This window comes from Ambystoma mexicanum, chromosome 6p (genome assembly GCF_040938575.1).
Source record: "Ambystoma mexicanum isolate Mex_15411 chromosome 6p, UKY_AmexF1_1, whole genome shotgun sequence".
NCBI classification, from domain to species: domain Eukaryota; kingdom Metazoa; phylum Chordata; class Amphibia; order Caudata; family Ambystomatidae; genus Ambystoma; species Ambystoma mexicanum.
The window spans coordinates 606680895-606708534 of record NC_090935.1 but is presented as its reverse complement, the minus strand read 5'-3'; the positions used below and the strand labels follow the sequence as shown (position 1 = coordinate 606708534).

The window sequence follows — 27640 nt, the reverse complement described above, 5'->3', positions numbered from 1 at the left end:
GCCCCATCTGCTAAACTTGTCGGTGCAGATCCGGACGGATAGCACGACAGCCATGTTCTATTTGAACAAACAAGGAGGGACTCGTTCGCCAAATCTGTCCAAGCTTGCCCAGAAAATCTGGATATGGGCACTCAGACGGAACATCTTCCTGTCATCACAACATGTTCCAGGGGAGCTCAATTCCCTAGCGGATGCCCTAAGCAGAGACTCCCTCCCAGAGGAACACAAATGGGTCCTTCACAGAGATATCGTAGAAGATCTCTTCTCTCAGTGGGGTTTCCCCACTATAGACCTATTCGCCACAAGCGAAAACAAACAATGCCCAGGATTTGCATCCAGGTTCCCCCAGCCAGACTCCCAAGGGAACGCCCTGTGGATGAACTGGTCAGGGATGTTTGCGTACGCTTTTCCACCAACTCCTCTCATCAGGAAGGTGGTGTACAAGATGAACAAGGAATCGATGACGCTCATCCTAGTTGCTCCCATGTGGGCGAGACAACCATGGTTTCCACACCTACGCAGGATGGCGGTGTGCGAGCCCATCAAACTCCCAGCCTGGTACAACCTACTGTCCCAGCAACAAGGTCAAACAGTGCACCAGGAACCCAACTCAATGAACCTGGCAGCATGGCTCCTGAGGTCATAGAGTTTGGCCATCTCAATTTACCACAAAGGTGTATGGACATCCTAAAAGAATCCAGGAAACCAAACACAAGGCACTGTTATTTTGACAAGTGGAAGAGATTTGTTATTTGGTGCCAGAATAAACAAATCAACCCAGTTGATTGCACTCCTTCCAACGTTGTGACATACATGCTCCACCTGCTGGATGCAGGATTGGTTTTTAACTCTCTGAAAGTACACCTGGCAGCCCTCTCGGCTTACACCACATCCCATGACAAGGTGTCGTGGTGGAAAGTACCAGTAGTTAAAGCCTTCATGGAAGGAGTAAAGAGACTTCACCCTCCTATTTCGAACCCACCGCCAGGATGGGACCTTAATGTGGTGCTAGCTAAGCTCATGGGCCCCCCTTTCGAACCCATGCATAAAAGTAGTCTCAAACACCTGACTTATAAAACGGCCTTCTTAGTAGCCATTACCTCTATAAGAAGGGTCAGTGAAATTCAGGCTCTGTCAGTGCAGGATCCTTTCTTTACTATCCACAAGGACAAACTGGTTTTACCCACACACCCTAGGTTCTCACCTAAATTTATATCAAAGTTCCATGTAAACCAGTCCATCGAGCTTCCGGCTTTCTTTCAGAACCCGCAAAGCTCGGCTGAGGTGAAACTACACACCCTAGATGTGCGTAGGGCGGTCCTCTACTATGTAAATAAAACCAGACCGCTAAGGAAAACAGATCAACTGTTTGTCTCCGTAGCTACAGGCAGAGAGGGAGATCGCGTCTCTAAAGGCGCTATCTCGAAGTGGATTATCAACTGTATACAGCTGTGTTACTCTCTTTCTGAAAAAACTCTGCCTTTTACGCCAAGGGCCCACTCTACTAGAGGCATTGGGGCCACTCTGGCTTTCATTGCAAATGTTCCCCTCGACACCATTTGCAAAGCAGCTACTTGGAGCTCTATTCACACTTTTACTCAGCATTACTGCATTGACACTCATTCCAAGACAGATACACAAGTGGGACAAGCGGTTCTAAGACACCTGTTTGCTCATGACCCTTCTCACATCCCACCTCCTTCTTCTGGTACTGCTCGCTAATCTATGCACAGCATGTGATCTAAGCAGATTCCACAAGCCTCAGAAGGGATACATTACTCACCGTAATCGTATTTCTGATGCTTGTATCTGCTTAGATTCACATGCGACCCACCCTTCCTCCCCTCCGAGAGAAGGCGCATGATTGCTTGTAGTCTTACCTTTCTGTCTATCTGCTTGGATTATCTGTACTCACGCTACTCCTCATGCTTCCTCATGTCAGAAAAAATACAATCTGAGGATCCTAGACGCGTGAGGGATCTTGGGTACAGTGGACGTCACACTAGGGATAGTATTAGTGGCACGCCTGTGTCGACGCCCATTTTCGAGTTTCGAAAAACAAACTGTAATACTCCGCAGCTTCCACTAGATGTCGGCCTATGCACAGCATGTGAATCTAAGCAGATACAAGCATCAGAAATACGATTACGGTGAGTAATGTATCCCATACTTTACTTGCCTAGAAAATACCCCTATTGTAAATGAGATTGGGTTTCTATCCCCTAAATAGTCATTTAAAGTCCAACTTCAGAAAATAGGAGGTAGTATGCTTCCACTAGGAAATGTTATCTGGAGCCTGTATCAGAATTGTCCATAGACTCTGCATACAATTTTCAATTGCTTATTTCCTATGTGCATTTACCAACATGTGGCAAGTATAATGCATTCCATTGCAGTCATGTGATGTGGCCCACTCAAAAGGAATCCCTGATTTGAGAAAGTGGTGATGCCCCACAGGGACCTCTAGTTGCAGCTTGTGCTACTGCAGCTGTGGATTTCAGGCAGAGTCCAGTTCCACAGTGACCTCTAGTTGCAGCTTGTGCTACTGCATCTGTGGATTTCAGGCAAAGAGTCCAGTTCCACAGGGACCCCTAGTTGCAGCTTGTGCTACTGCATCTGTGGATTTCAGGCAGAGTCCAGTTCCACAGTGACCTTTAGTTGCAGCTTGTGCTACTGCATCTGTGGATTTCAGGCAAAGAGTCCAGTTCCACAGTGACCTCTAGTTGCAGCTTGTGCTACTGCATCTGTGGATTTCAGGCAAAGAGTCCAGTTCCACAGGGGACCTCTGTGCGAAAGATGCAAATCCAGCAGGTTGTTGTGACTCGGCAAAAACATGGTTTCCAAGTGAATAGGTTCGCTTTCCCTGATATATAATATTGCTGGGAGAGCTGTGGGCGGGTGTATTTTGTTTGTGGAAAGATCGCAGTATAAGTCTTCTGCCTAGGCTTGTGTTCATTTAGAATGATAATCTGGATAGCACATGTGACTCCTATGTGAGGACGGTAGTAATGGTATCGAGGGGGATAGCGAATTGGGGGGTGGGGTGGGTTAGTGTTATGATTGCCTTGCTGGCACACCTGATGCGTTTTTAGCATGTCTCAAGGTGTTGCTTTGTAACCATAATGTCACTTCAACTAAAAAGAAATGTCAAAGGCTGTGAAAACAGACTGGCCATAACTTTAATGACATTTTAAGTAATTGGTTGTTTTTTTATGAATTATTTTGTATTTGTATATATCGCACAATACATCAAAAGAAGACAAAGAAAATGCAATGTGTTCAGAGTTTTGTTTTCATGAAGCCATTTGTAAAGAGAACATATGCTTGAATTATTGTTTCTGAGAAAACCCATGGCATTCCACCTGGCTTGCTACGATTCACTATCAGCAATGAGTTAAGCCCTGACATGCGCAGGTATAATAGGCTTTAACAAGCAACCACGTGGATAAACTTGTGTCATTGTTGCAATAACATTCAGTCTCTGGAGGATAGCTCAGGGGCAGCGTGTTGCCTTGGAAGCAAGACGACACGGACCACCACAGGTCCGATCCCCTGGTCGTAAGCGCGTTATAAGTAACCTATCGGATCATATCATTCACAGTATGTTGTTGTATTGTGCTTGGGTCTTCAAGGGCTTCCGTTGGTGCAGGTTGCAAATGAGTGCTATTTTTGATGGAAGGACAGCTCTATGATGGAACCCTATAATATTTCTATATTTCTTGCCGTCCTATAAAGGGAGAAGGCCCTGCGAGACTGGTTTATCAACCAGCTCCTTATTGGCTCGAAACGAATCGATTATGAGCAACAGATATCAAGGAATTTGTCAACCATGTTCTAAATTGCATAATTGAGTTTGCCCATAGTCAATTTAAGTCAACTCTTTTTCCTAGCTAAATATTCCCAGGGGGGCATCTGCGTGTTTCTGCCAGTGTGCTATCAAGACCCCTGCCGCTAACGTATGAGTTTGCTTTTGGGAGACCGCAGTGTGTAAGTCTCTGTCTCGTCCACAGCTCTCAGAAGCACCACAAGCGGGTCAGGGATAAGTGGACTTGTGTTACGTTTTTCAGTGAGAAAGCAGATTGCCTTCCAAAAGACTCCTATAGCGGCTCACAACCACCAAATGTGAAACATAGAGTCAGATGCGCCCCAACTCTGCCGCCTGTCCTCAAAATAATCACTAGCCAGTAGTCATTAGCGAGTGATAATGGACTCTTGGCGAGTAAGAACTGGGTGCCATGTGCATGGGGAGAATTGAGAGTGACTTTTAATGTTTGGCTATTGGCTTTCAACTTGAAAGTTGTACCCCTGCTGCCAACACTGAGGAACAGAAGAGGAGTAGATCTAATGAAATCACTCTAGAGTTGTGCACCGCCAAAGTATGTCTTTATAATGGCGTTCCAGCCATTGAATGCTATGATATGACCTCACAGCCCTCTCCCAAATTTGAAACTATGCATATTCCAGAAACGCATATCCACTTTCCTGCTCCCATTTGATCACGTAAGATTACATCTTTCTTTGGATATTGTGATTTCGTTTTCTAGATCGATGACCCCCAAATGGGCTGTGTGTTTGGCATGTATCCATTTTTCAGATTGAGTTAATAGCCTGGCTCCTTGGTTCTTCATTTCCCTTAAAGTGACCCATTGGTGTACCTGTGCATATATGATTCTGTTGGCTTCAGTGACACTGTACTTTGCTGCATGCCAGGAGCCTTCAGAGACTTTATCTCTTGGTGCACATGTCCCAATGCATTGAACCCTCTCTGCTTGCCGGAGCTCAAACAGGTGCAGAGTTCATCCTGGGGAGTGAAGGATCTCCAAATAATGGTGTTGATGGGGAAATGTGTCTGGTGGTCTTGTAGCAGGAGATAAACAGGAAGCAGGGGTCTAAGAGTTCCCACTGGGTTTGATCAGGATCTCGCTGCAGCCGCTTGTAAGATTTGTCCCCGGTGTACTGAGGCTTCCATTTGTAACTGACACCATAGGTTGTCTGTTGGCACTACTCACTATTCTAACATTGTCTTGAGTTGGGCTTTATGAGCGTTGGGGGATATGGCTATCAGGGGCTGACATGCCCCCACTAAAACTCTAGGTCATTGTAGAATTTTGCATGCAACTCTTGGTGGTTGGCCCTTCTACATGGGTTTATCCATCTTGTATGGAATCTCTTGTAAAGTTGGCCCAGGAAGTTCAATTGTGAGGACCTCATGGATGTGCAAGACATGAGGCGTGAAATTAATTTTCAGACTTCAAATTCTGCCTTTAAGACTTCTCTCAAAGTGGGACCATTTCATCAAATCCCGCTTCAAGGTAGGTAGTAATTTTGGGATATTGTGTTTACATGTTTGGTCATGCTTAGCAGTGATGTTGACTCTCACGTATCCAAGATACCCATGTCCCCAGATAAAGGGAAGGACAGATTCAGAGAAGTGATTGTCCTCCGCTACTGTTATATTCAAAGCTTGAGATTTGGGGTGGTCATTTTGTATCCATAGACTCACTAAAAAGATTCCAATTCTGCGGCTGCTGTCACTGACATGGATTTTATTTAGTTCCTAACCAAGCAAATCACATTGTCTGCAAAAATGACAAGCTTATCCTGGTGTGTAGGGGCAAGGTAACCAAGAATGTTATTGTTCGGTCTGAAAGATTGTGGGAAAGGGTCTATTGCTAAAATGAAGATTGATGAGTTAAGAAGACACTGTGCCTACCTCATCCCCCTTTGTAGAGAAATCTTTGGTGAGGTGTGCACGTTCACCCAATAGAAGCTACTGGCTGTGTAACATCAGAACATTACTGGGCCAAACCCTCATTTCTTCAAGACTTCTCCGAGGTATTACCAATTTAAATAGTCTCTGGACAGCAGCAGTGAGAACGGAATTGCTTGCGACTCCTGCTGATGGACACTTTCTCAGCATCCAATGGGAGGTGTAACATCAAGAAGCTGTTGGAGATCCTCTATGCTAGGGCTATGACATCAAACCTGACTCCCTTCTTCTGGACTGAGAGTAGAAGTTCATTCCCAAGAATTGTCTTCTTCCTGAGGGATTGGCTCCCTTCCCCAAGTCAATACAAAAAAAGTTCAAAACAGTTCATCTTGGCAGACACCATGCCTATTTTCTAACACTTCGACACAACTAGGGGAATGTCTCCCATCCCCTCATCTTGTTTACCAGGAGAATGACTCCCTTCTCCTGGTATCTTGGCTTTGGAGTTTGTACAACTTTGGTTGCTAGAAGAATGACTCCCTTCCCCTAATATCTTGACAGTTCCACACAATCAGGGGAGTGACTCTTTTCCCCTGGTCATTTCTCTCAATTTACATTGCCAGGGGAAAGGACTCCCTTCCCCCAGCTTTCTCTTATACTTGGTTTCAGTCCACACTCTTGGTTTTACAATTCACGACACCAGGGTGAGTGAATGCCTTCCCCTGGCCTCTCTCTCACTTGATTTTAGCTGGTTCACTCTCCTGCCAGGCGCTGCCAAGAAGAAGATGCATTGTCTCCCCAACTGACTTTGGGTTCCTGATCCTCAGGTCGCCTCTTCTTTGCAGTGGACTACTTGATGTATTCTCCTACCAAGTATAGCCACAAGGAAGATGACTCATATCTTGGTGAGCGTGTCTCTCCCTCCTTTCCTCGTTAATGACCTTCTCTCCACCCCTGGTGCAAGTGGCTCTGCCTCTCCAACTAATGGTTGCTAGTGGGTCTCTGCCAACATTGTGAGGGATTTTCCCTCTCAGATGCCCATTATTATACTTAAGGCCCTCAACCCCCCCTCTGGTGTTCCCTGGGACCTTTTCTTCCACTGCGACGAGGAAGAGGTAGGCTGTATGCTTCCTGCCCCTGCAAGCCTCTCAGGCTTCTTGCTTGCCTAGGGGCTTAGGGACAACTGCTTGCGGTGACAAACTTACCCGTCCCGTGTCCCCTTCGGATGTCCGGGCCCACCCTTACCTTGTCTGGGATCTCGACACATCACCAGGGCTTCCTGGGCCAGCGTGTGTTCACTTCAGATTCTCTTTTTCCTTGGGGGTTCTTTGACAGCTTTCCAGGTTGCCGTTCACTTCCTTCTCCCTCTTTGTGTTCTTGTCTCAAGGGCTACAGCTGCAGGCCTGCCAGCCATTCGACGCGGCCGACCATCGGCATCCCTGGAGTGCTCTCCCTCTGTCCGGCAGCGCAGATTAAAATCTCCCAACCTGGACATTCGACACACCTGCAGCTCTCCGTGGCCGTCTCTCTCTCCTGGGAACTAGTCCATCCTTGTTTTCAATTCGGAACGGGTCATAAAAACCTAGACTGTTCATTCAAATTCGGCAGAGGAATCTTTATTATTCTGCAGTTCCTCCCCATCCAAGTGTATTTTAAGGAAGTCTATAGTAGGTCAACCCTACTCTTCTTCTCAGTAGATGTTGGATTGTCTATCTCGCAAACATACGTGGAGGTGTGCAACGTGGGGTGCAAGGGATACATGGATGTTGGATGAGTGGTGTCATACTGTGTTTCCTTGGTTCCATGTAAAAATGTCGCCACAAAAATATCGCTGAAAAATGGCTGTTTTTTGTGGCGACATTATTGCATGGAACATGCGGGGGACACCCCCGCAATCCCCACATTTTTTTTTTGCCCCTGTCCACATATATATGGTCACCCATATAATATCGCTGCAACATATTCCCGGCGATATTATTTACGGCGACCATATATATGGGGATAATATTACCTGATACCGTTTCCTTTAGATTGTCGTCACTGTCTCCAGAGGGGGAGTCGCTCTCCAGGAGATCCTCCCACTGAGAACCACCCTCAGGGGGGGGGGGGGGGGGGACCATTGGATAGTGGCCTCACCTCTCTGTCCTCATCGGAAGGGGCTCAACCTCGTGGAGAAGTGACGACATCCAAGGATTCGTCGCATTGTCTACTACTACCTGCTCTCCCATCTGATCCTATGTTTGCCTCTATTTGTACACTCAATAGTGATCCTCGACCAGGACGTAAAATGGTTTTCAATAATACTTCCATTGAGTCTAAATCCACTGATTTCCATATTGATTCCACAGACCAAACAAGCATCAGAAGTCCTAAACAAACATTTTGTAAACATCCGATGCATGTTCGATGTCATAGCCCTAGCATGGAGGATCTCCAACAGCTTCTTGATGTCCCACCTCGCATTGGACGCTGAGAAACTGTCCATCAGCAGGAGTCGCAAGCAGGATCTGATGCCAGAGCGGGCCCAGTGGGGCTCTGAAGTTTGGGCTATTCCGTTCTCACTGCTGCTGTCCAGAGACTGTTAATGGAGAGGGTGAGCAGCAGAAGGAACTAACCCCCCCCCGCCCACGCAGCCATTCAGGTCTGATGTAGGGGGGGGACTCCATGGGGATCCTGCCAGTCTTTCTTCTCTCCAAGCAAGACTGCCATAGACCAAGCCCTGCTGCAAAGTCCTTCAATGCCTTCTGACAACGTTGATGGTTTAGTCTGATGTCAACCCAACAGGGTTACAATGATGAAGAACCGAGTGTACACTTGAGAGAATTCTCAGAATGTGTCAAGTACCTGCAACATAAACGCAGTAACTGGTCACAGAATAAATGAACCATATATGAGATATATAAAGTGCCAATTAAGCCGGGAGCACTGTACATAAGAGGGACTCTTCCAGGGGGTTATGGGTAGGGAGTAGGGCCGCAGACATTGTTGTGAGGAGTAGGGGGAGCAAGGGAGTGGAGGGGATGCAGAAGTTGGGTCAAATGGAGCAGTCGGCTATTGATTGGATGGAGATGATGGATGGGATGCAAGAATGAGCGAGAAAATTGAGGTCCCACTGCAGAAGAATTGTATATTGCTGTTGTATTTAATGTGGTTACTTTGCACCTGATCTCACACCCACCACCCATATGTTCGTCCCATGATGCTTTGAAGAACCCCAGTTGGGCATTTTTGGTTGTTGAAGTGTCTTCCATCTCAAGCTGCCCTGTGAGTACACTCCTAATTTCTCCAAGCGACCGAAACCTTGTAAGCAGTCGAATCCTCCCTGCCCCCGACCCATGCGTTTCATTCAATGCCTTGTTTTTGAGATCTCTTGCTCTGCAACATACACGTTTGGCATTTCCCCTGTGCAGCCGCTTGCTTTATATTATTTGGTTGATGCCAGCGCATGCGTGATGGCATTACATGCATGGCATTTGATGTGCACATTTGTTTTTCCAAAACAGGGCAGGGTATTTTGAATTAGTGGCCACCAACCAAGTTGCTGTGGATGAACTGAGAGAAATGAATTTGTGAGCTTGTTTAGTGTAGCTGGTGCCTTCTATGATGTAATATGATAATGTATCTATAGCGCGCCCATACACAAGTGTTTCAAGGCGCGACAAGGCAAGGGAGGGGTACAAGGGAGGACAAGACAATGATCTTACTAGGCCCAGTGACATTGAGAACGCGCTATAGGACGCTTGTGGTCTCTAGTGCTGGCAGAACTCCCCCATCGATAACTGACTCGCTCTGGAGGGTTGCAGGCTTGTGTGGGTTCTCGTGGTGGTTCCTTGTTCATCATTGCTTTGCTGCATGCCATATGCTGACCTGCAGGAGCACTGCACTTGAGTTGCACCCACTGCCATTGTCTGAAGGGTGTTCTTCAGTGGGACAAGGTACTGCTATAGTTTGGCTGTAGTTCCTTGGGGGTTGGGATGTGGTTGCCCCTGGTAGTGACTGTGCTTGCTGCAGCCTTTGGAGAGGTCCAGGCCCGCCGCTGTCCTATGCCGTGGCCGAAGGGCCCACAGGCAGCAGCTGAGCCTCCCCATAGAACTACTTTTGCTGGCCTCGACGGCAGCTTCCCACTGCAATGCCTTCCGTCCTCTGCCGCCTTCCTGCAGGGCCCTGGAGCCAGGGCAGTTTCTAGACAATATGGCGTCCAGAGCAATGCACAAGAATAGGGCCCTCCACATCAAATCCAAAATCATCAAATCATTGCAATTTAAATGCCGTTTTACTGTCGTGTACTTACATTGAATAAGTAGACCATATAGACACAAATATTTTGAAAAGGAATTAATGTTCTCTGGTGTTTGTACCCGTTGCCTGATGAAGGGTGCTCTCCTGGAGGTTGCGGCCGCAGGAGCTTCTCTTGCGGCTGTCGGATCTAGTCTCTCTCTTCAGCTGCGCTCAGAGGCCATTCCAAATGCCCCTCCAGCGGAAGAATGGAAGATGGGAGTGAAACCGAGGGAAAGAGTTAGGCGGTGGTGTAAAAGAAGCCAGAGCCTAGCCATATTAAGTAAGGTTAGGTTACAAAGAGTTCCTGGAAACTATTTAAAGTGCTAAAGGGGCAGACCAGAGAAGTAGGTCAGCTATGAGGTGAAGCAGGAATGTTGCCATATGATCGAGTACCTAGACAAAGTATAACAATGCACGCCAAATGGTGTGAGTGCACGGGCATTTAATGGGAAAACCTGGTATATACTGAGAGTACCGCAGTATGGGATGGCAGCAGCTAGAATATGACATGAGTACTTAGGCTTGTGATGGCAAGAGCTACCTGGTGGAGTGAATTCCTCAGCACACAATGTAACTTCTGACAAATGGTTGCACGCCGGATGGAGAGCTCACGTGCAAAATGCTGGTTTTGGGACTCTGACCGTGCCATGTTTGAAACCCTGGTGGCCTGACCAGGCCCTTCATTCTGCGGGTGATGAATCGAGTGCCATCAGTGGGTAATAATGCACATTTATGGGGAGCCTAGAAGTCGGCCATCTACCAGAATGCTTTGTATAAATATAATTGTATGCTGCAAGTGCAGTGGCAGCATATTGAAATGCCTGGTACATTTTACTTGCTGCTATTGTCTGATGGCAGAAGCTGGCCATTTGTGTGACTACTTGGCAATGATGCGAATTCCTTACTGTATAATGAGTCGTGATTTATTACACGGTCACACCCAAGTCTGGGAGCTGCTTTCCCCAGAATGTGGCGTACCGTAAAGCACCTTGGATTTATTTGTAAGTTCAATGTGATAAGGCCTCCAACCTGTCTCGCACACAACCCCAACAAATACTGGTTGCCACAATGGACTAGGAACCAAGCTGGTGTGTATTAAGAATACATTCATTCATTTAGCCAAATATCACAAATAGATTACATCAGCCACCAATTTGCGCCAACACAAAAACACAATGACTTCCGTAATATGCTGTCACGACAGATTCCTTTTAAATCACGCACCAATACAAAAGAAGAACAATTCAACACCGAGTGATAGCAGATTTGTTAAGCGTTCTCCCAGCAACCCTCACCCCCCAAACATCAATTAGGCTCGATTCCTTTGAATGGAAGGCAGTGGCAGGGAGTGGGAACACAATGGGAAAATCGGATTTGTGTTCTAGCTCACAGAAACAATGTGAAAGGAAGAAAAGCAATGGAAATGTGTTTGGCTACACCTACAAAGCACCAGCAGGGCTATGGGGGTTTAGACTGCACACAATGGGAAAATCAGATTTTAGAATATTTGGTCACAGAACAATAGGGGAGACAGAAAGGCAATGGGAAACATTTGTTGTGCTACCCCTAACAATAACACATAGGGCTTTGGGGTGTTTATCAGGGCACAATGGGGAAATCGATTTTGGAATGTTTAGCAAGGTTAGACAAAATTGCTAATGGGAAAATTCATTTGGCAGAGCACAATGGGTACCCGGGCAATTTTGCTTTGCACCTTTCATATGCACAGGCACGACTGGGATTCCCACTTCTGATTTAACATGAACGGGATGAATGGGGAATTTCATTCTTACACCCTGCGCGCACACCGGGAACAAGGCTAGGAGGTTAATTCTTCTGGCAAATATTTATGACTATAACAGCTCACAACACACAGGAAAAAGATTGTTGGTTTGGAATGCCAACAATACAGATCCTGTGAATTCAAGAGGGGAATTGATTGAATTACTTTGATAAATGTGCTAATGATCTACACAAGCAAAGGGGATGTTTTAATGGGGAAATCACTAAAACAATGCGGGAAAATGTAGGGCCTATACAAGGCTTTGGGGATAGTTCTACTTTAAGGAGAGTTCTGGACTGGGCATCAGGGAGCATCAGGACACAGGCTGGGACAGCAAGGGGGCCAGTCAAGGTTCTCCTCTCTTTCCATCAAGGGGTCCCAATCAGTTTCTATGTCTCCTGGCTGCTGTCTCCACTGCAAGATTAGGCCTCTCTCTGCTGGGATATTTCTTGCCAGATTTCGGCACCAGGTGACATCTTGGAATTAGTGGAAGAACTCCAACTCTGAGGCAAATTGGCTTATTTATAAGGCAAATAACATCACAAACTTGTAATGATTCCCGCGGAAGGGATTGGCTAGTCTTCCCTACCCCCTCCCACCTGGGTGCTGATAGGACAAGGGGATGGAGGAGTGCTTTGGGTTAGCAGTGGGAGGGGGACGCTTCATCAAACCACCGCGACTAAGCAGCCCAAGAGAGGTCAGGCACATGGGTGGGTGCTGGTGAGGGTTAGAGATAGCTTACTATTGTTGAGAAAGTCCGTGTGAGGCCAGCTATACCAAGTTCCTTTTGGGTGGTGGTCGCTGTATGCTAGTGGCAGGTGTGTTGAGTTACGTTAGATGTTGCACTCTGGACGGCTATATGTGCACTAGACCGGATGTGCTTAGCCGTAGGAGTGTTCTATCATGCATGGATGCTTGGTTGTGCCTGCGGCCTATGTCCACGCTAGTGGTGTGAGATATACGTACCTTAGGCTGCGATGCTGCACCAGGGCTATACCAGTCCCCAGACTTCCTCCCTCTTGTCCCCACGACTGAGGCCCAGAAACAACAGGCTCTGCAGAGCTGGAGGAAGCACAGTTATGGGTGGGTATGTATGCCTGGCGTGCGACTTGTGAAGGCTCCCTGCTCTACTAGGTGGTGCTGCACCCCTTGCCCCCAACGGGGTACCCAAAGCACTGCACAGCTCCACAACTATTAAATAGCCTGCACGAAATATTAACCTTTTTGCGTAATTGTAATTGGTTAGTTATAATGTGCTTAATACACTGAGGTTTCTAAGCGCAGACCCGGGGATCGAACCTGTGTTGCACGGCGGTGAGTGCGTTGCCCCTGAGTTATCCTCCGGAGACATAAATCCACCTACTTTATTTCACTGGTGTATGCACCAATGTTTTTTTTTAAAAGAACTTCAAATTTGCGTAACAGCTTGCCTGTCTGTCTAACAGTAACTACACACTTGTTTTAATGTGTCTCTTGAAATCCTAGAAGCACAGTTGTAAAACCTGGGAGATTTTTAAGGCTTTTATAGCCTTCCTCGTTCTGACTGGAAAATATACATGTACCATGATACTCCTGTTTTCTGTGCTACTCTAAAGATTTCTATACTATTGATTTCGTTTAACATTTTGAAGTCCATTCTATAAAACAGGAATAGTACCCGGCGAGAGTCAAGCAGAATGCAACACGCATTCTGATTGGCTCTCGCCGGGTCCTTACCCGGCTGAGAATCCTTTGATTCTCGGCCGGGATTCCAGCTGCCTTGTCCTCGGCGGGGGGTGTGGCAGCCCCTCAGCCAATGAGGAGGCTCGAAGCAGGGCCATCCCCGCTCCGAGCCTCCACACGGCTGAGAGGCTGCCTTCGTCCCCCGTGGGGGACTCAGGTAAGCTTCTTTTTTTTTTTTCTTCCCTTCCCTCCCTCCTCCCTGCCCTCCCCACCCCACTTACCTGCTTGCTCCTGCATCCCCGATGGGGGATGATAGCAGCCTCCAGCAGTGTGGAGACTCGGAGCGGGGCCATCCCCGCTCCGCCTCCACACGGCTGGAAGCTTCCATCGTCCCCCGCCGGGGAAGCAGGTACGGATTTATTATTTTTTTTTCTTCCCCTCCCTCCCAATCCCACTTACCTTCTGCTTCTTCGTCTTTTTTGGGAGCGGACGCGCTGGGAACACTTGTGTTCCCAGCGCGTCCGCTCCTGATGGCCGTCATGAAAAGGGAAAACGGACTCCGTTTTCCCTTTGCATGGCGGCCATTTTCTTGGTCCTTTTTTTTTTTTCTGTCCCGAAACGCTGCACCGTTTCGGGACAGAAAAAAATGCTTTTAGTGCCCCGGTCACGCACATAATGCGGGCCGGGGTACTAATAGCAATATGACCCTCGCTCGGGCCTATAACTATGGGCCCCGGGGCATTACCTGAGTCGGTAATGCCCCCGCCGCTCGGGTCATATTGCTTAATTGTTTAGCACTTGTATGTGAGGCATTAATACCTTTGTCTATCAGCCAAAGGTGAGAATGTATATGGTCAAGTACCAAAATCAGAGCTGGGGTTCGCAACATGGCTTCACTATTTAACTAAGGTGTGTGATCCTCGGCAACTCATTCTATCTCACACTGCCTGAGCTACCAAAATACGAAGGCCCTAAATGTGAATTCGCTTGCTACTGTACACTATTTAATGATTTAACAGTTTGGCTCCATATACATTGATCACTGTGGCTAAACATGTTTTGCATCACAGAGGTATTTGCCACACCCGGGGCAACTTTTCGTAATGTAACTCCCAATGATGCTCTCGTCTATAAAATATTGATATCACTTTCTGTGGTGTCACTTCCATTGATGGTGATGTAAAATAGGGGGCCGTACGTATTTTGCTGGGGGGAGGGGGCGGGTGTTACAATTCACAGTGCAGTACTGAGGGGATTTGGCCTCAGGCCCTGCGCCTGTGGCCAGGTGTGTTGCATTTCGCAGTGGGTATTTAAGTTGCTGGTTCCACAATGCAGGTACCCCAAGATTTGGGACTAGAATAAAAAATGAAGAGTACTTGGCAATGGGCAATGAACTGTAGTAACAAAAATTCCGAACAGCTGTGTTGCATATTGGCAATGTATTGCATACGACCTTTTTGATATTTGTACATTCAGAGCACGTCAATTTACCAATCTGTAACTTTTCTTTTGCAGTTTATATCTTTTCAAACTTGGAATTGCACCACAGATCCAGGATTTATTGGGGAAAGTAGATTTTACAGGTAACTTGCCTAATGTGCAACATATCTGCTCTGTGTTTTATGAACTAAACGTGTTGGACATTATTTTTCAGGGCCCAGTCACATGACTACTCTGTGTACATGGACTATTTTGCTAGCTGTTGATGATTAAGGAAATGTCCGGGTTTTAACGCGCGAGTAATGCTTGTGCTGGTCCCTTGCCATCTCACAGTATACGCATACCCCCTGGTGGAAGGAACAGGAACTGACACGGCAGGTTACGCATTGGCTTCTCTGGTGCTGCCGTTGTACATTATTGCACGAGGACTCGACTCTGTTGGTCAGATTAGCCATGGTTATTACGTGGGTCGTTTCTTTTATTAGCTGCAAAGCCCCAACATCCGCCTCGGACGTCCTGCTTCAGGGCCACGGGGCGTTTCAGTGCAGACCTTTGCCCCCCCCTCCCCTCCCCTCCTCTCCTATAGCAATTTCCGTTGGAACACTCCTGGCAGTGCTATTTTATTTACGTATTTATTACAATGCGTATGTAGCGCGTTTCTCCAAAGCGCTGTAGAAGCTTAAACCGTGGAATAACGACGATGCGTGACAGAGCGTATGAACAGAAAATAACTCGTATGATGCAAACATTTAAGTCGACAATGACATTGTTATTGTTATGCAAGAAACAAGTGCATTGTTGTTGGGGGGCTGCCTCCGATCTCCGGGGCAGCCCTCTGATGCCGTCGGGATCACCCGAGTGCAGGGTACACGTCGGCGGACAGCCGGCGTGTCTCGTGCAGGGAATCACCCTGCGGCGCCCGGTGTCACTGGGCGCAGGATCCAACGTGTGGGGGTGTCACCCCCTGATTCCAGCGGTCGCGACTCCGAGGGCACTCGGGCCGCGTCACACACACAAGGCCACGACCACGTGGCAGGCCCACCCCGCACAGTAATCACAGACACGAGTTGCCCCTTTTATTAAAGGAGCACGTGAGCGTCATGACACAGTCACGGCGCTCACGTTGCCCAAATAACTAGACCCCCACACAACATCCCTTCTTTATTATAACCAAACAAAATTAAACAAAAACCCACCACAAACGTTTGGTGCATTCCAGTCCGCACACCACCTAACCGCTACTCCAACCCAAACATTTTTCTCTTTTGACACCGCAAAACAAAACAGGTGTGCTCCAGTCCCCACACCATGGGGCCCTATGACGGGGTCCTCCCACTCAGAAAATTCCGGGATCAAACTGGCCCTCGGCGCCACTGCAGGACAGGAAGACTACATTCTCTTCGTACTCCTCCCCCACATCATATGGTGCTTCTCGGGGACTCTCCACCACCTGGACCGCCGCCACTTTGGGGGTCCTTCTCCCCTTCACCTCACTCCCCCCTGATGCCCCTATCATGCCGGCTGGGGCTGGAGCGAGACACACTCGCGCGAAATGGTCTCCTTTCCCGCACCTTCCACAGATTTGTCCCATCGCCGGGCAGTCCTGCGGGTGGGGCAGATCCCACCCACACTGTTGACATATTGTGGCGTTGGGGTCTCTTCGGCCAGTCTCCCCTCCTCATCACTCTTCCTCCTGGCCACCTGCTGACAGCCGCCACCTCCTCAAACTTCACTCGCTGCGTGGGGACCTCCATCTTTAGGTGGTGTCTAGAGGAGTCCATGACCGAGGCCCGCGCCTCCGCCAGTTCCTGGGCCCGGCCAAGCTCCAGTATTCGATCGAGGGTCAGCGCTGGGTCCTTCAGAACCTGCTTGCGCAGTTTGGTGGAGCTGCAGCCATAGATGATTTGCGCCCGGATCTCGTCCTCCTCGAAGTTCTCCAGGTCACAGGCCAGTGCAATGCCGCGCAGCTTCCCATGGAATGCATCAAGGCTTTCCCCTTCCTCCTGCTTTGCACACCTCATCCTGAACCTCTCATAGTCCCTGTTGACCATGGGTCTGAAGTATTCGTTCAGGGCTGCGACGGCTGCCCCGTACGATTGATCGCTGGGCTTTAGTGTCTTGAACAGTCTCTGGACGGCCAACCCGGCAGAGTATAGGAGTGTCGGGCGTTTGGCTGCGTCTTTGATCTCCATTGCCTCGAAGTACAACTCCAGGTTCTCCACCCAGGCCACCCACCGGGCCCCCAGGCTTGCCGGCGCACCGAGGACATCAAAATGGGGTATTGGTGCCAGCTGACCCCTACATACCCCTTCATCGTCCGACATGCTGTTGGCAGGTGAGGACGTCATCTGCCACTCACTAGTCTTGATGTGCGCTTGACGTTTCCGGGCTCAAGTAGCTGTCGATGGGTGCCTGGTGTTCTCCCTGTCTCCCTGCCCAGGGGCGCACGAGCACTCCAGGTGGAGCCGCAACCCCAGGGCTTAGCACACGTGTGACTTGTGGAGTTGCACTGCCCGTTTCCCCGGGCCCTTCCAAAGTCTCTCCCTCCCTGGTTAGTTTCACCGGGGCCACTTGGTCTCTCCTGCCCAGGGTGCACGAGCACTCCAGTTCGGAGCCGCTACCCTCAGGCTCAGTATAAATATGACCTGCAGGAGGGGTCGGCGGTTTGTATCTTCGCCCCTCCTCTGTGTTGCCTGGCCAGATTCCGGGTCCACACGTGACAGAAGTACAGAAGGATTACCTTCTTCCACTGACCCTGGTATTTGTGGCACCTCCTTCCCAGCAGCCTCTGGCCTGCCCAGGCTGATCACTGTATGTGACTGGGGAAGGCAGCCATGGGCCACTGGAAACTGTGCCTCCTTCTTTGACTTTGGGCCCGGACACAGATAGGCCTCCCTTTCCTTTCCTCTCGTGCGGGAGGGCTGGAGTGTTGGCCTCACCTCTCCTCCTTTGTTCGGGCCACAGCGTGATGAGGCCCCGCCCCTTTCCCGCACCGCGAGGAAAAAGGAAACCTCTACTTTTTTTTTTTTGTGCAAAAAGCAAACTTTTTCACCCATGGCAGCCCGGGTGTTCAGCGGGTGATCTCCCCGCACTGATGTCCCGCGGCGCCGTGGGCCGGAGCTCCAGGCCCCGCCCCCTTCCTTTGTTCTTGAAGGCCGCTCCGTATACGGCCGCCGACTGCGGCCGTGTGCGCGGATCCTTTACTTTGCCCGCCGCCGCGAACACCAGCCAGCGGGCGCGACTTCCTCGTCGCCAGTGTTGGGGGGCTGCCTCCGATCTCTGGGGCAGCCCTCTGATGCCGTCGGGATCACTCGAGGGCAGGGTACACGTCGGTGGACAGCCGGCGTGTCTCGTGCAGGGAATCACCCTGCGCCGCCCGGTGTCACCGGGCGCAGGATCCAACGTGCGGGGTTGTCACCCCCTGATTCCAACGGTCGCGGCTCCGAGGGCACTCGGGCCGCGCCGCACACACAAGGCCACGACCACGTGGCAGGCTCACCCCGCACAGTAATCACAGACACGAGTTGCCACTTCCTGGGGCTCTGCTGCTCTGCTCTCGCAGAGCCAGCAGAGCCCCTTTTATTAAAGGAGCATGTGAGCGTCATGACACAGTCACAGCGCTCACGTTGCCCAAACAACTAGACCCCCACACAACAATTGTAAGCCGAACAAGAGCGAATACCCAATGCCAAGGAATGCTGTTGTTTCGGGGCTAAAAGTTGAAATGCATGGAAGCGTGAGGGTGCACAAGCTGAACGCGAAACACAAAGAAGAAATTGAGTGACAGAGCAGTGTTCTGAGAGGTTGATGGAGAGAGACCAAAGAGCAAAGATACTCCATTTCACCAAAATGACAGGGGTAACACATGACCCTTGCTCTCTGATGACATCACAGGATGTGATGTCATTTGACCACACCCCCAAAGTGACACCACGGGACGCGATGGAACATGACCTTTCACGCCTTGTCAAAACAGGAAGTGGCATGACGTACATAACATTGCCTCTAAGTACACTACAAAAAATATGGTTACGATATCACTGTGATATACATTTCCTACAAGAATGGATCACCATATGTATCGTTACAGGCCCATGTTCAGGCCCATATTACCAAATTACTGTGAATGCAAGCAGACCTCCAAGGCCAAATGATAATGATGTGTTATTATATAGCACTTACGCTTAGCACTTTATATAGAACAAATATACATACAATATCACCCAACCTGTGTTGGTACTCTTATCCACCTCAGAAGGATGAAAGGCTGAGTTGAGGTGTTTAAGAACAGACTAAATCAGTGACTCACCCCCCGAAGTGGGCCTGAAATACACATTTAATGAGTCTAGCAATTTTTGTATAGAATTCCAGAAAGAAAAATGATTTGTTATTCCTATTCCTATTCTTTCTTATTTAGGGTCAGTGCTCAAAGTGTTACACTTGTGGAACCCCCTGATTCTTTTTTTTTTTTTAAGAGGCCTGAACAAGAAAGCCAGCCACTCCAGAAACAAAGAAGAGCCACATGGCGCTGGACACAGGCCAAGAGCTTTTAATTTTTTTAGGGGCAGCAAGGGAGACCTCAGGGGTCACAGCTGCGACCCCCAAATGACATTGCTGCTCAAGGCAGCCCACTGTGTCGCAAAGCACCCGTTGCATGCACCCGCAAGTTTGACCCCATCTCTCCGATACTGCACCAGTTTTAAGAGGAGACTCGTAAGCACTCCTCTGCCTGCCATGCCCCAACTATCTGGAACTCAATCCCAGCATCCTCTAGTTCTGCAAAACACTAAAAACGGATCTCAACAGTACCACCTGCCTGACGAATGAAAATCCCTCCCTCCACCAACATTACTGCCCTACTATGTAAAATGCCAAGCTAAATGCTGACCACCTCCCATGGTTAAGAGTTCAGCTGCCCTTGAGATAGCTGTTCTCTATAAGTAATAAAAAAATAAGCATTTTTTTTCAACTTCTTGCAACTTTAGAAAATGTCTTTCCTTGACATCTCAGATGCCCGTTCAGGATAAATAGCATTTCTGCTGGTATGGCGTGCATTGCGTGTATATATACATACAAAATCCACTCATTGCATCGCTCCTTATTGCTGCAGACATATAGGATATACGTGTTAGAGGAAATGTCCAAATTCACTGTCTGCAAAAAACAAGGGGGGTCCTGGGAGTCCTTCTGCTGGACATTATGGTTACGAGAGACTTACCCAGATTCTTTAGCTCACTATCTTTCACGGAGGAGAAATATCTAAAAGATATCAGTCTTTGTCCTGCCCTGGGGCAGTCCAGCACTGAAATGGTAGGCAATTGTCCTCTGAACAAGAGTACCAACAGCAACCCCAGACACGTGTTTCGGTCTGGTTGCACCTCGTCAGTAAGATGGAGCTGTGCCTCTCTAAGAACAGTGAGCAGGGGTTCCACGTCTGGATTACTGCAGTAACTTAGGGTGAGACCTCTCTGCCGGACATTAGACCCGGTCCAGAGACTTACCCAGAGTCTTTAGCTCACTATCTTTCGCAGAGGAGAAATATCTAAAACATATCAGTCTTTGTCCTGCCCTAGGGCAGTCCAGCACCGAAATGCTAAGCAATTCTCCTGATGAGGTCAAACCAGACCCAAACACGTGTCTGTGGTTGCTGTTGGTACTCTTGTTCACAGGAGAATTGCCTAGCCTTTCGGTGCTGAACTGCCCCTGGGCAGAAAAAAGACTGATATGTTTGGGATATTTCTCCTCTGTGAAAGAAAGTGAGCTAAAGAATCTGGGTTAAGGCTCTCACGACTAGGACTAATGTCTGGCAGAGAGACTTCCAGGAAGTCTTGTTCCTCCCTTAATCCCTTGTTTTTTGCAAATTCACTGACTTCCTTCACTGTTGCCTAAGGAAGAATACCTCTTCCTGATTGGAGGGTAGTGACAGTCCGCTAAGGGACTACTGTGACTGTCGTGTGACCTGGTTGATACAATATTAAGGCATTCCTTGGTAAGGCTTGATTAAAGCGAGCTCAAAGAGTTTCCATGAGGAGATGTTTTGGGAGGGGAGGGGCAGGAACTGGTTGGGAATGTCCATGGGCAGTTAATGGGTGGGCAAATAACCAAACACCCACAAGCTTTATGTCCCTCCTCATATGTCATGTTTCCCTAACTGTACTCTAATGCAATAATTACGGCTTGCAGCTGGTGCTAATTGCCCAAAGCAATGAGGCAGGCCTGACTGGGAGCATGTGCCCTTATCTACGATTTCCAGGATACACTTCTTACCCTTGATGGGCTCTGCTAATCACAGCCTACCCTTGATGGGCCTGCAAGCACAGCCTACCCTTGATGGGCCTGCAAGCACAGCCTACCCTTGATGGGCCTGCAAGCACAGCCTACCCTTGATTGGCCTGCAAGCACAGCCTACCCTTGATTGGCCTGCAAGCACAGCCTACCCTTGATTGGCCTGCAAGCACAGCCTACCCTTGATTGGCCTGCAAGCACAGCCTACCCTTGATTGGCCTGCAAGCACAGCCTACCCTTGATTGGCCTGCAAGCACAGCCTACCCTTGATGGGTCTGCAATCACATCCTACCCTTGATGGGTCTGCAAGCACAGCCTACCCTTGATGGGCCTGCAAGCACAGCCTACCCTTGATTGGCCCAAGCACAGCCTACCCTTGATGGGTCTTCAATCCCCAGACTACCCTTGATTGGCCTGCACGCACAGCCTACCCTTGATTGGCCTGCAAGCACAGCCTACCCTTGATTGGCTTGCAAGCACAGACTACCCTTGATGGGTCTGCAAGCACAGACTACCTTTGATGGGTCTGCAAGCATATCCTACCCTTGATTGGCCTGCAAGCACAGCCTACCCTTGATGGGTCTGCAATCCCCAGACTACCCTTGATTGGCCTGCAAGCACAGCCTACCCTTGATTGGCCTGCAAGCACAGCCTACCCTTGATTGGCCGTTGCACCGCATTCATTTTCCCTCCATCACTTGTCTCAAAGGCAGAAAATAGATTTCCAAAGATTTATTATTTTTACCTTGAAATTTTACATTTTTGTAATCGTGTTTTCGAAAAGAAAGGTATAATGTCCTCTGCGTTATTTATGATTGCAATTGCTTTGCTATTTCCAGAAGACTGTGTTTAATTTGCCAGCTGTGTTAGTCTGCAAAATGTTCAGCACTTAAACCTTTGCAATATGTCTTCCCTTGTCCACAGAGGAGGAGATCAGTAACATGCGGAAAGAGTTGGAGAAGTATGGGATCCAGATGCCCTCCTTTAGTAAAATTGGTGGAATTTTGGCCAATGAGTTATCAGTGGACGAAGCTGCATGTAAGTGAACTTTGAAGTATGGCTTTTCATTTCATGGATAACCAAGCACAGCTGTGTAGGCTGCTTTCCAGGCAGTGGCCTTAATATCACATTTCCATATAGCGCTTAGCGATGGATTCATTCCCTAAGGGCCAAATCGTTTTTGTTTTTAAAATAGGATACTACTCATGATTTCAGAGCCATCCTCTTGATAGCTAGGCAATTACCGGAAGTTTACAACATGTAACCACCTTTCAGATACTTGCTTCTTTGTTTTCTGGAATGTTCACCGCCCTTCTCCTTCCAGGTCCAACTTTTCAAAAGGTTATACTGAGGCGATGTTACCCGAGGCGGCGGGCCGACCCTGTCGGTAACGCCCGCTGCCCAAGTTAAGGGCCGAACCGAAGTGAGTATCCCTTAATGCCGACGGCAGTTCCGTTACCGACAGGGGCCCCGCCACCCAGCGTAATATCGCCAATAGCACCGGTGTGGTTAACTACGCAAGTGATAAAGGTGTTTAAAAAAAAAAATACATATATATATAAACGTACCTTTTCTGCACCGCGTCGTGGTTCACAACACACTCTTAGCACCCGCGTAGGAAACTACATGGGGCTAAGAGGTGAGTGGGGAAGGGAAGGGGCCGCTGGCTGCGCAGAACGCAGGCTTGTACCATACAATACTGCCTGCGTTCTGAGCATCCGGAATTGGCCAGCGCCCCCTTCCAGGGTGCTAATGACTATTCTCTTTGCGTTTAGCTGTAGGATAGTTGCCACGCCATCTTCCCCCATCGCTTTTTTTGTGCCAAAATTGTTTTATTCATAGAGCCCCTCATGCCAGCTTTACATGGACTGTTTATTTGTGTTGAAAACCAGTGTATCCCTTATAATCGTCCTAATGCCTGCACCTTTTCAATAGTGTGCTACAATTACTAGCTCTTGGACTTGGACAGAGTGAGGGGGTTCCCTCTCGCACAAATGCTGAACATGTATCTTGTAAAGCATAGGTGTAACATTTGTGCAGTAGTATGTTATCATCCCATCTGCAACTGTAATCGCCAAAATGATTACTGTCCTGCTGGCAAAAAGATTGGGGCTCTACTGCCAGCAGGTCAACATTGGCTAGTACATAACAGCTTGGACTATTCAAAAAAATGTTTGCGAGGGGCGACACAATTTATGAAAATGTAATTTTTCACATGCTAAAAAAAATCCTTGAATTGAATCCGTACACGGGAGTGAGAAAGTCCATCAACCAATAAAAACCAACACTGTTGTGGACTTTATCCAAACACCACATTTATTTTGCAGTCTGAAACGTCAGCATCTATAGTCCTAGTTATGTCCTATTTGCAAATGGTATATCATCACTCCCATGTACTGATTCCCTCCAAGGAGTTTGTACTGTGGTAAAAAATATATTTTCCATTCTGGTGAACTCCCTCGTTCAAGCTGTGAAAATACTAAATAATGTTGCATATTGAATATATTGAAATTCGGCTATATCTCTCCCCCTCTGGACCCTGAAGCTGTGTTGTGATCTGTATTTAAAGGTTCCTAGGAAGCTAGGGTCCCTATGCCCGGTACCTGATTGTTACTGAAGGTGCCGGTATGAAAACATCTTCCAGGAGAGACCCAGTGTGAATCCAGCTGTGAATCCATGGTTAAAGATGGTCCAATTGTGAAGCCAAGGTCGAGAAGAGACCTGTTAAGAAATCGCTGTGAGGAAGTAAAGTTCCAGAAGGAACCTGTTGTGAAACCAGTTGTGAAATCACGTTCTGGTTGGAACCCAGTGTGAAACCAAGGTCCAGAGGGCATCTGCTGAGAAACCCCTCTGAAGTTCCGATCCAGGAGGATCGTGAAATGAATTGTGAAGCCAAGGCCCAGTTTCAAACCCAAGGTTCAAAATGGACCTTTTGTGAAACTGTTGTGAAGTCAAGGTCCAGGAATGGCCTGGTCGGAAACCTAGGTCCATGAAGGACCTACCGGCAATCCGCTGAGCTAGTGGAAGCCCAAAAGCAACAGTGACAATGCTGAGGAAAGGAGCCAGACAGACAGACCTGCCTCTGGAGGGCATCACGAAGATACTGTGAAGTAGAATGGCCAGAGTGAGGAGACTCCAGACTGTACAATTCTTTTGGCTATTGTTTATAGTTTAGGGACAGACTTTGCAAGAGTGGGTTGCAGACTTTCCTGTGGGTCATTTGTTGGAACAGATGCTTTATTGGCGTTGGGGTAACCAGGGAGGCTACAGGACTCAATAGGATTAGAATTTGAACTCTTGATTGGACATTACCTTTGGAACTTTCCCTTGCATACTAGAGTGTCTCATGGGAGACAAGGACATATTTGGTTTAGGGATTAAGTGTTAGATACCAGAAGATAAGAACCCACATTTGTTTTGATATCCCTCCTATACGGTTTGGGAAATACCACATTTAGTTACAAACCCTCTGCGTATTTATCCAATCCCAGAAACCTACCGCTAAGACAAGAGTGTTGCGATCCTGACAATTTGTATTAAATGTATCATGTAATGACACTCACCTCACCTCAGCTGTGAGAGACCAGATCTGTCGGAGTAAGCTGAAGAAGGGGAGAGGCACATCCTGCTTGGGGTTTGAGGAAGGGGGGCGGTCATGCTAGTCACTCCCAATGCTCCTTGCCCTCTGCATACAGTCTCTTCATTTTCATGAACACCTGCATTTCTTTCTCAATTACTGCTTTGACCTCTGGCATCTAGGTCTTCAGATTAGAAAACAATTTTTCAGGAAATGTTGAAAATAGAACGCCAGTAAGAGCAATCAAAGTTTTGTAATCAGCTTTTACCTTCCAACCCCAACGCCCCCCTGTTGCCTTGTCTGATGCTCTGGACCTTTTGCCACATGGGTATCGAAAGTGTCCTCTACCAAAGCCACCAGTCGCTGGTCTTGTTGCTCTGACAGGTGACGGGAAGGGAAAGAAGTGGGATGGCTGAAAATCTACCAAAGTAGAACAATCTGGGTGGATTGGGAGGGGAGCGTTAGAGCAGCAGTATCCCATAAATGGGGGTTAACCCCCCATAACTCCTCACCTCTGCCCTCTCATAGAGCTGGATTACGCTACTGGCACAATAACGTTCAAGGCAACACTTGTTTTTCTACATCCATACTGCTGTGCATCTTCCTGCATTATGGCCCTGTTTTCAGAAGGTTTCTCATAAGCAATAGTAGAGGAATTACTGCAGCTACCACATCTACTAGTTACCTGAGTAAAAGTGTTTTTCCTTCTTTAAATTGCAGCAAAAATGAGAAATGTTGAAGTTAACACGATTTCAGAGAATAAACAAGCTCAAGAAGTTCCAAAGTGGCATAAGTGGTGGCGATTATGTTGGCTCATGACATAGATATGCACAGTTATGCTTTGTGTCTTTTTTGTTTCTCATGATTCACCTTTTTTATACTTTTGATACAAAAAAGGCAGAAGTCCCTTTGATTCTCCGCACTCCAGGGACTCTTGTAGATTTACCTATTGCCAGTGAGCCAAGGTCCTGTGAGTTTTCTCCCCAGCATAGAACTGCTTTAGAGTTGTTTCCATGGGCTGAAAATATTTTACTAAAGAGACACAGGAGAAATGCAGAGGAAGACAATGATGGGATAAACACATATGTAGATAGTTCAGTACACGTGGGTAATAACATGTGTACCAGCACATGAGAAGAGTAGGAGAAAGGACATCTAAGGAGAGCTGCTATGTGTGTTCCCTGATACCGTATGCCATGGGAACCTCTAAGATATTCATAGCTACCGAAGTACCAGTGCAAAGAGCTCATTGCCTGATGCATCTCGCACTTTGCCAGACAAGAGGACAGTTCCAAGGCAAAACAGCGTCCCTGATATGGGTAACTGGAAAGACGTCTCAAAGAGAAGATAACTATGTGCAAGATTTGAAGACCAGAGGGAAGCCAGAAACAAGGAATTTAGTGGTCAGATATGAACAGCCTGGAATGAGTGGAGAAGGAATCCGGATGGAAGAAAACAATATGCTAAATTGTCAAGGCAAGAATAAAGAAGAGATACCGAGATGCTGGGAAAGAGGTCAATTGCAAATCAAAGGAACAGTGCTGACTCCAGAAGAATGGGCCGAAGGCCTGATTGTGTGTAAAGCAGCAGCATTAACTGGATATCATTAACCAGTTATAGATACTGCAGAGAACGAATGCAAGAATTACTGGTCGAAGATTTTGAAGTTGTTGACATGGGTCGACGATAAAGGAGGACCATTGCAGATAATACCTTTAGCAAGTGCATCCTTGTGTATCAGAAATAATGGCACGAGGAAAGTTGGAGAAAATCACCAGTGTGGCCGAATTTTTGATGTACCAGCCATGAAGAATGGGACAGTAGTTATGATGGACCACTATTGGGCTTGTTGTTCCAGAGCCTACATGAAGGTGCCCAAAGACTGGGGAGGGATGTGTTCTATAGTGCTTATTCATGTTCCAGCATTAGTGATCCCGAAGAGTGACCTGAACATTGGAGAGTTTCCAAAAGCAGATGCCCATTTGAGGAGGAGAAGATCACTTGAATTCCTCAACCGAACAAGGAGGGAGAATTATTTTTCTGCTAAATCGATAGAAGCCTTTGATGCTATTCCATACGAGCACAGGTTGGTCAGCCAGACATCAGCGATATTCACAACTATATTTATGCCTGGGATCCAGACGGTGGCAAATTCGAAGTGGTTACAGATCACTTGCTAGGAGCGCCTGCAGACAATCAACACCACAATAAAGGGATTTAATGCTATCAGGGAAGAACTGAGGGCCATAAGATTGATGACCCTCCAGAAAAGATATTTCCTTGATATGTCACAGCAATGGATGGAGGAATTTGCACCAAAATCAGAGAATCATGTTGCACATGTATACCTTTTCATGATGACGAGAATGGGACCTTGACAGATGCCATAGTATAGCTGACAAATCTACATGACAAAATGGAAAATTAAACAGAAGATATTGCAGATGATAGTTGGTTTGCATCTATCTTCTCATGGGTTCCTCAATGGATGGCGAATATCTTCAAGTTCCTGAGAGCAGTATTGGTGGTGATAATGTTTGGATTCTGTGTGATTAGGCTAATAATTACACAGTGCAAGAATACAGCAAAGAAAGCAGTAGGAATGAAGATCATGATCAATGTCGAGTCAGGGTTTGGACCCAAGGAATTGAGAGATAAAGGGATCAGAAAACAAATGGAGGCCAGCATTGTAGTACCTGAGGGAACAAAGTTCCTGCATCCAAAGAACCATAAGAAGTATGTGGGATGCTGGATCTATTGTAATCCGAATGGACAGTGCAGCTACATGATCTGAAGTGTTGACGAACATGTGAAAAAAGCAGGATCCCTGAAGTGAGTAGTAAAGATCTGTACTCCAAAGAAGCACTTCTTCAAGAGAGGATAGCAAGATGTGAAGACTGACAAC

General features: G+C 47.7%; 1 protein-coding gene across 2 annotated transcripts in view; it reads left to right on the top strand.

The window, feature by feature from the left end:
- The window catches only part of IQGAP2 (IQ motif containing GTPase activating protein 2), a 1674846-nt gene that overhangs the window by 669697 nt on the left and 977509 nt on the right, over nucleotides 1–27640 (top strand). For both annotated transcript variants that reach the window (XM_069627448.1, XM_069627449.1), the window contains exons 6-7: nucleotides 14949–15016; nucleotides 22083–22196. In XM_069627448.1, the coding sequence (XP_069483549.1) occupies nucleotides 14949–15016; nucleotides 22083–22196 (182 nt within the window). The remainder of the gene's footprint in view (nucleotides 1–14948; nucleotides 15017–22082; nucleotides 22197–27640) is intronic.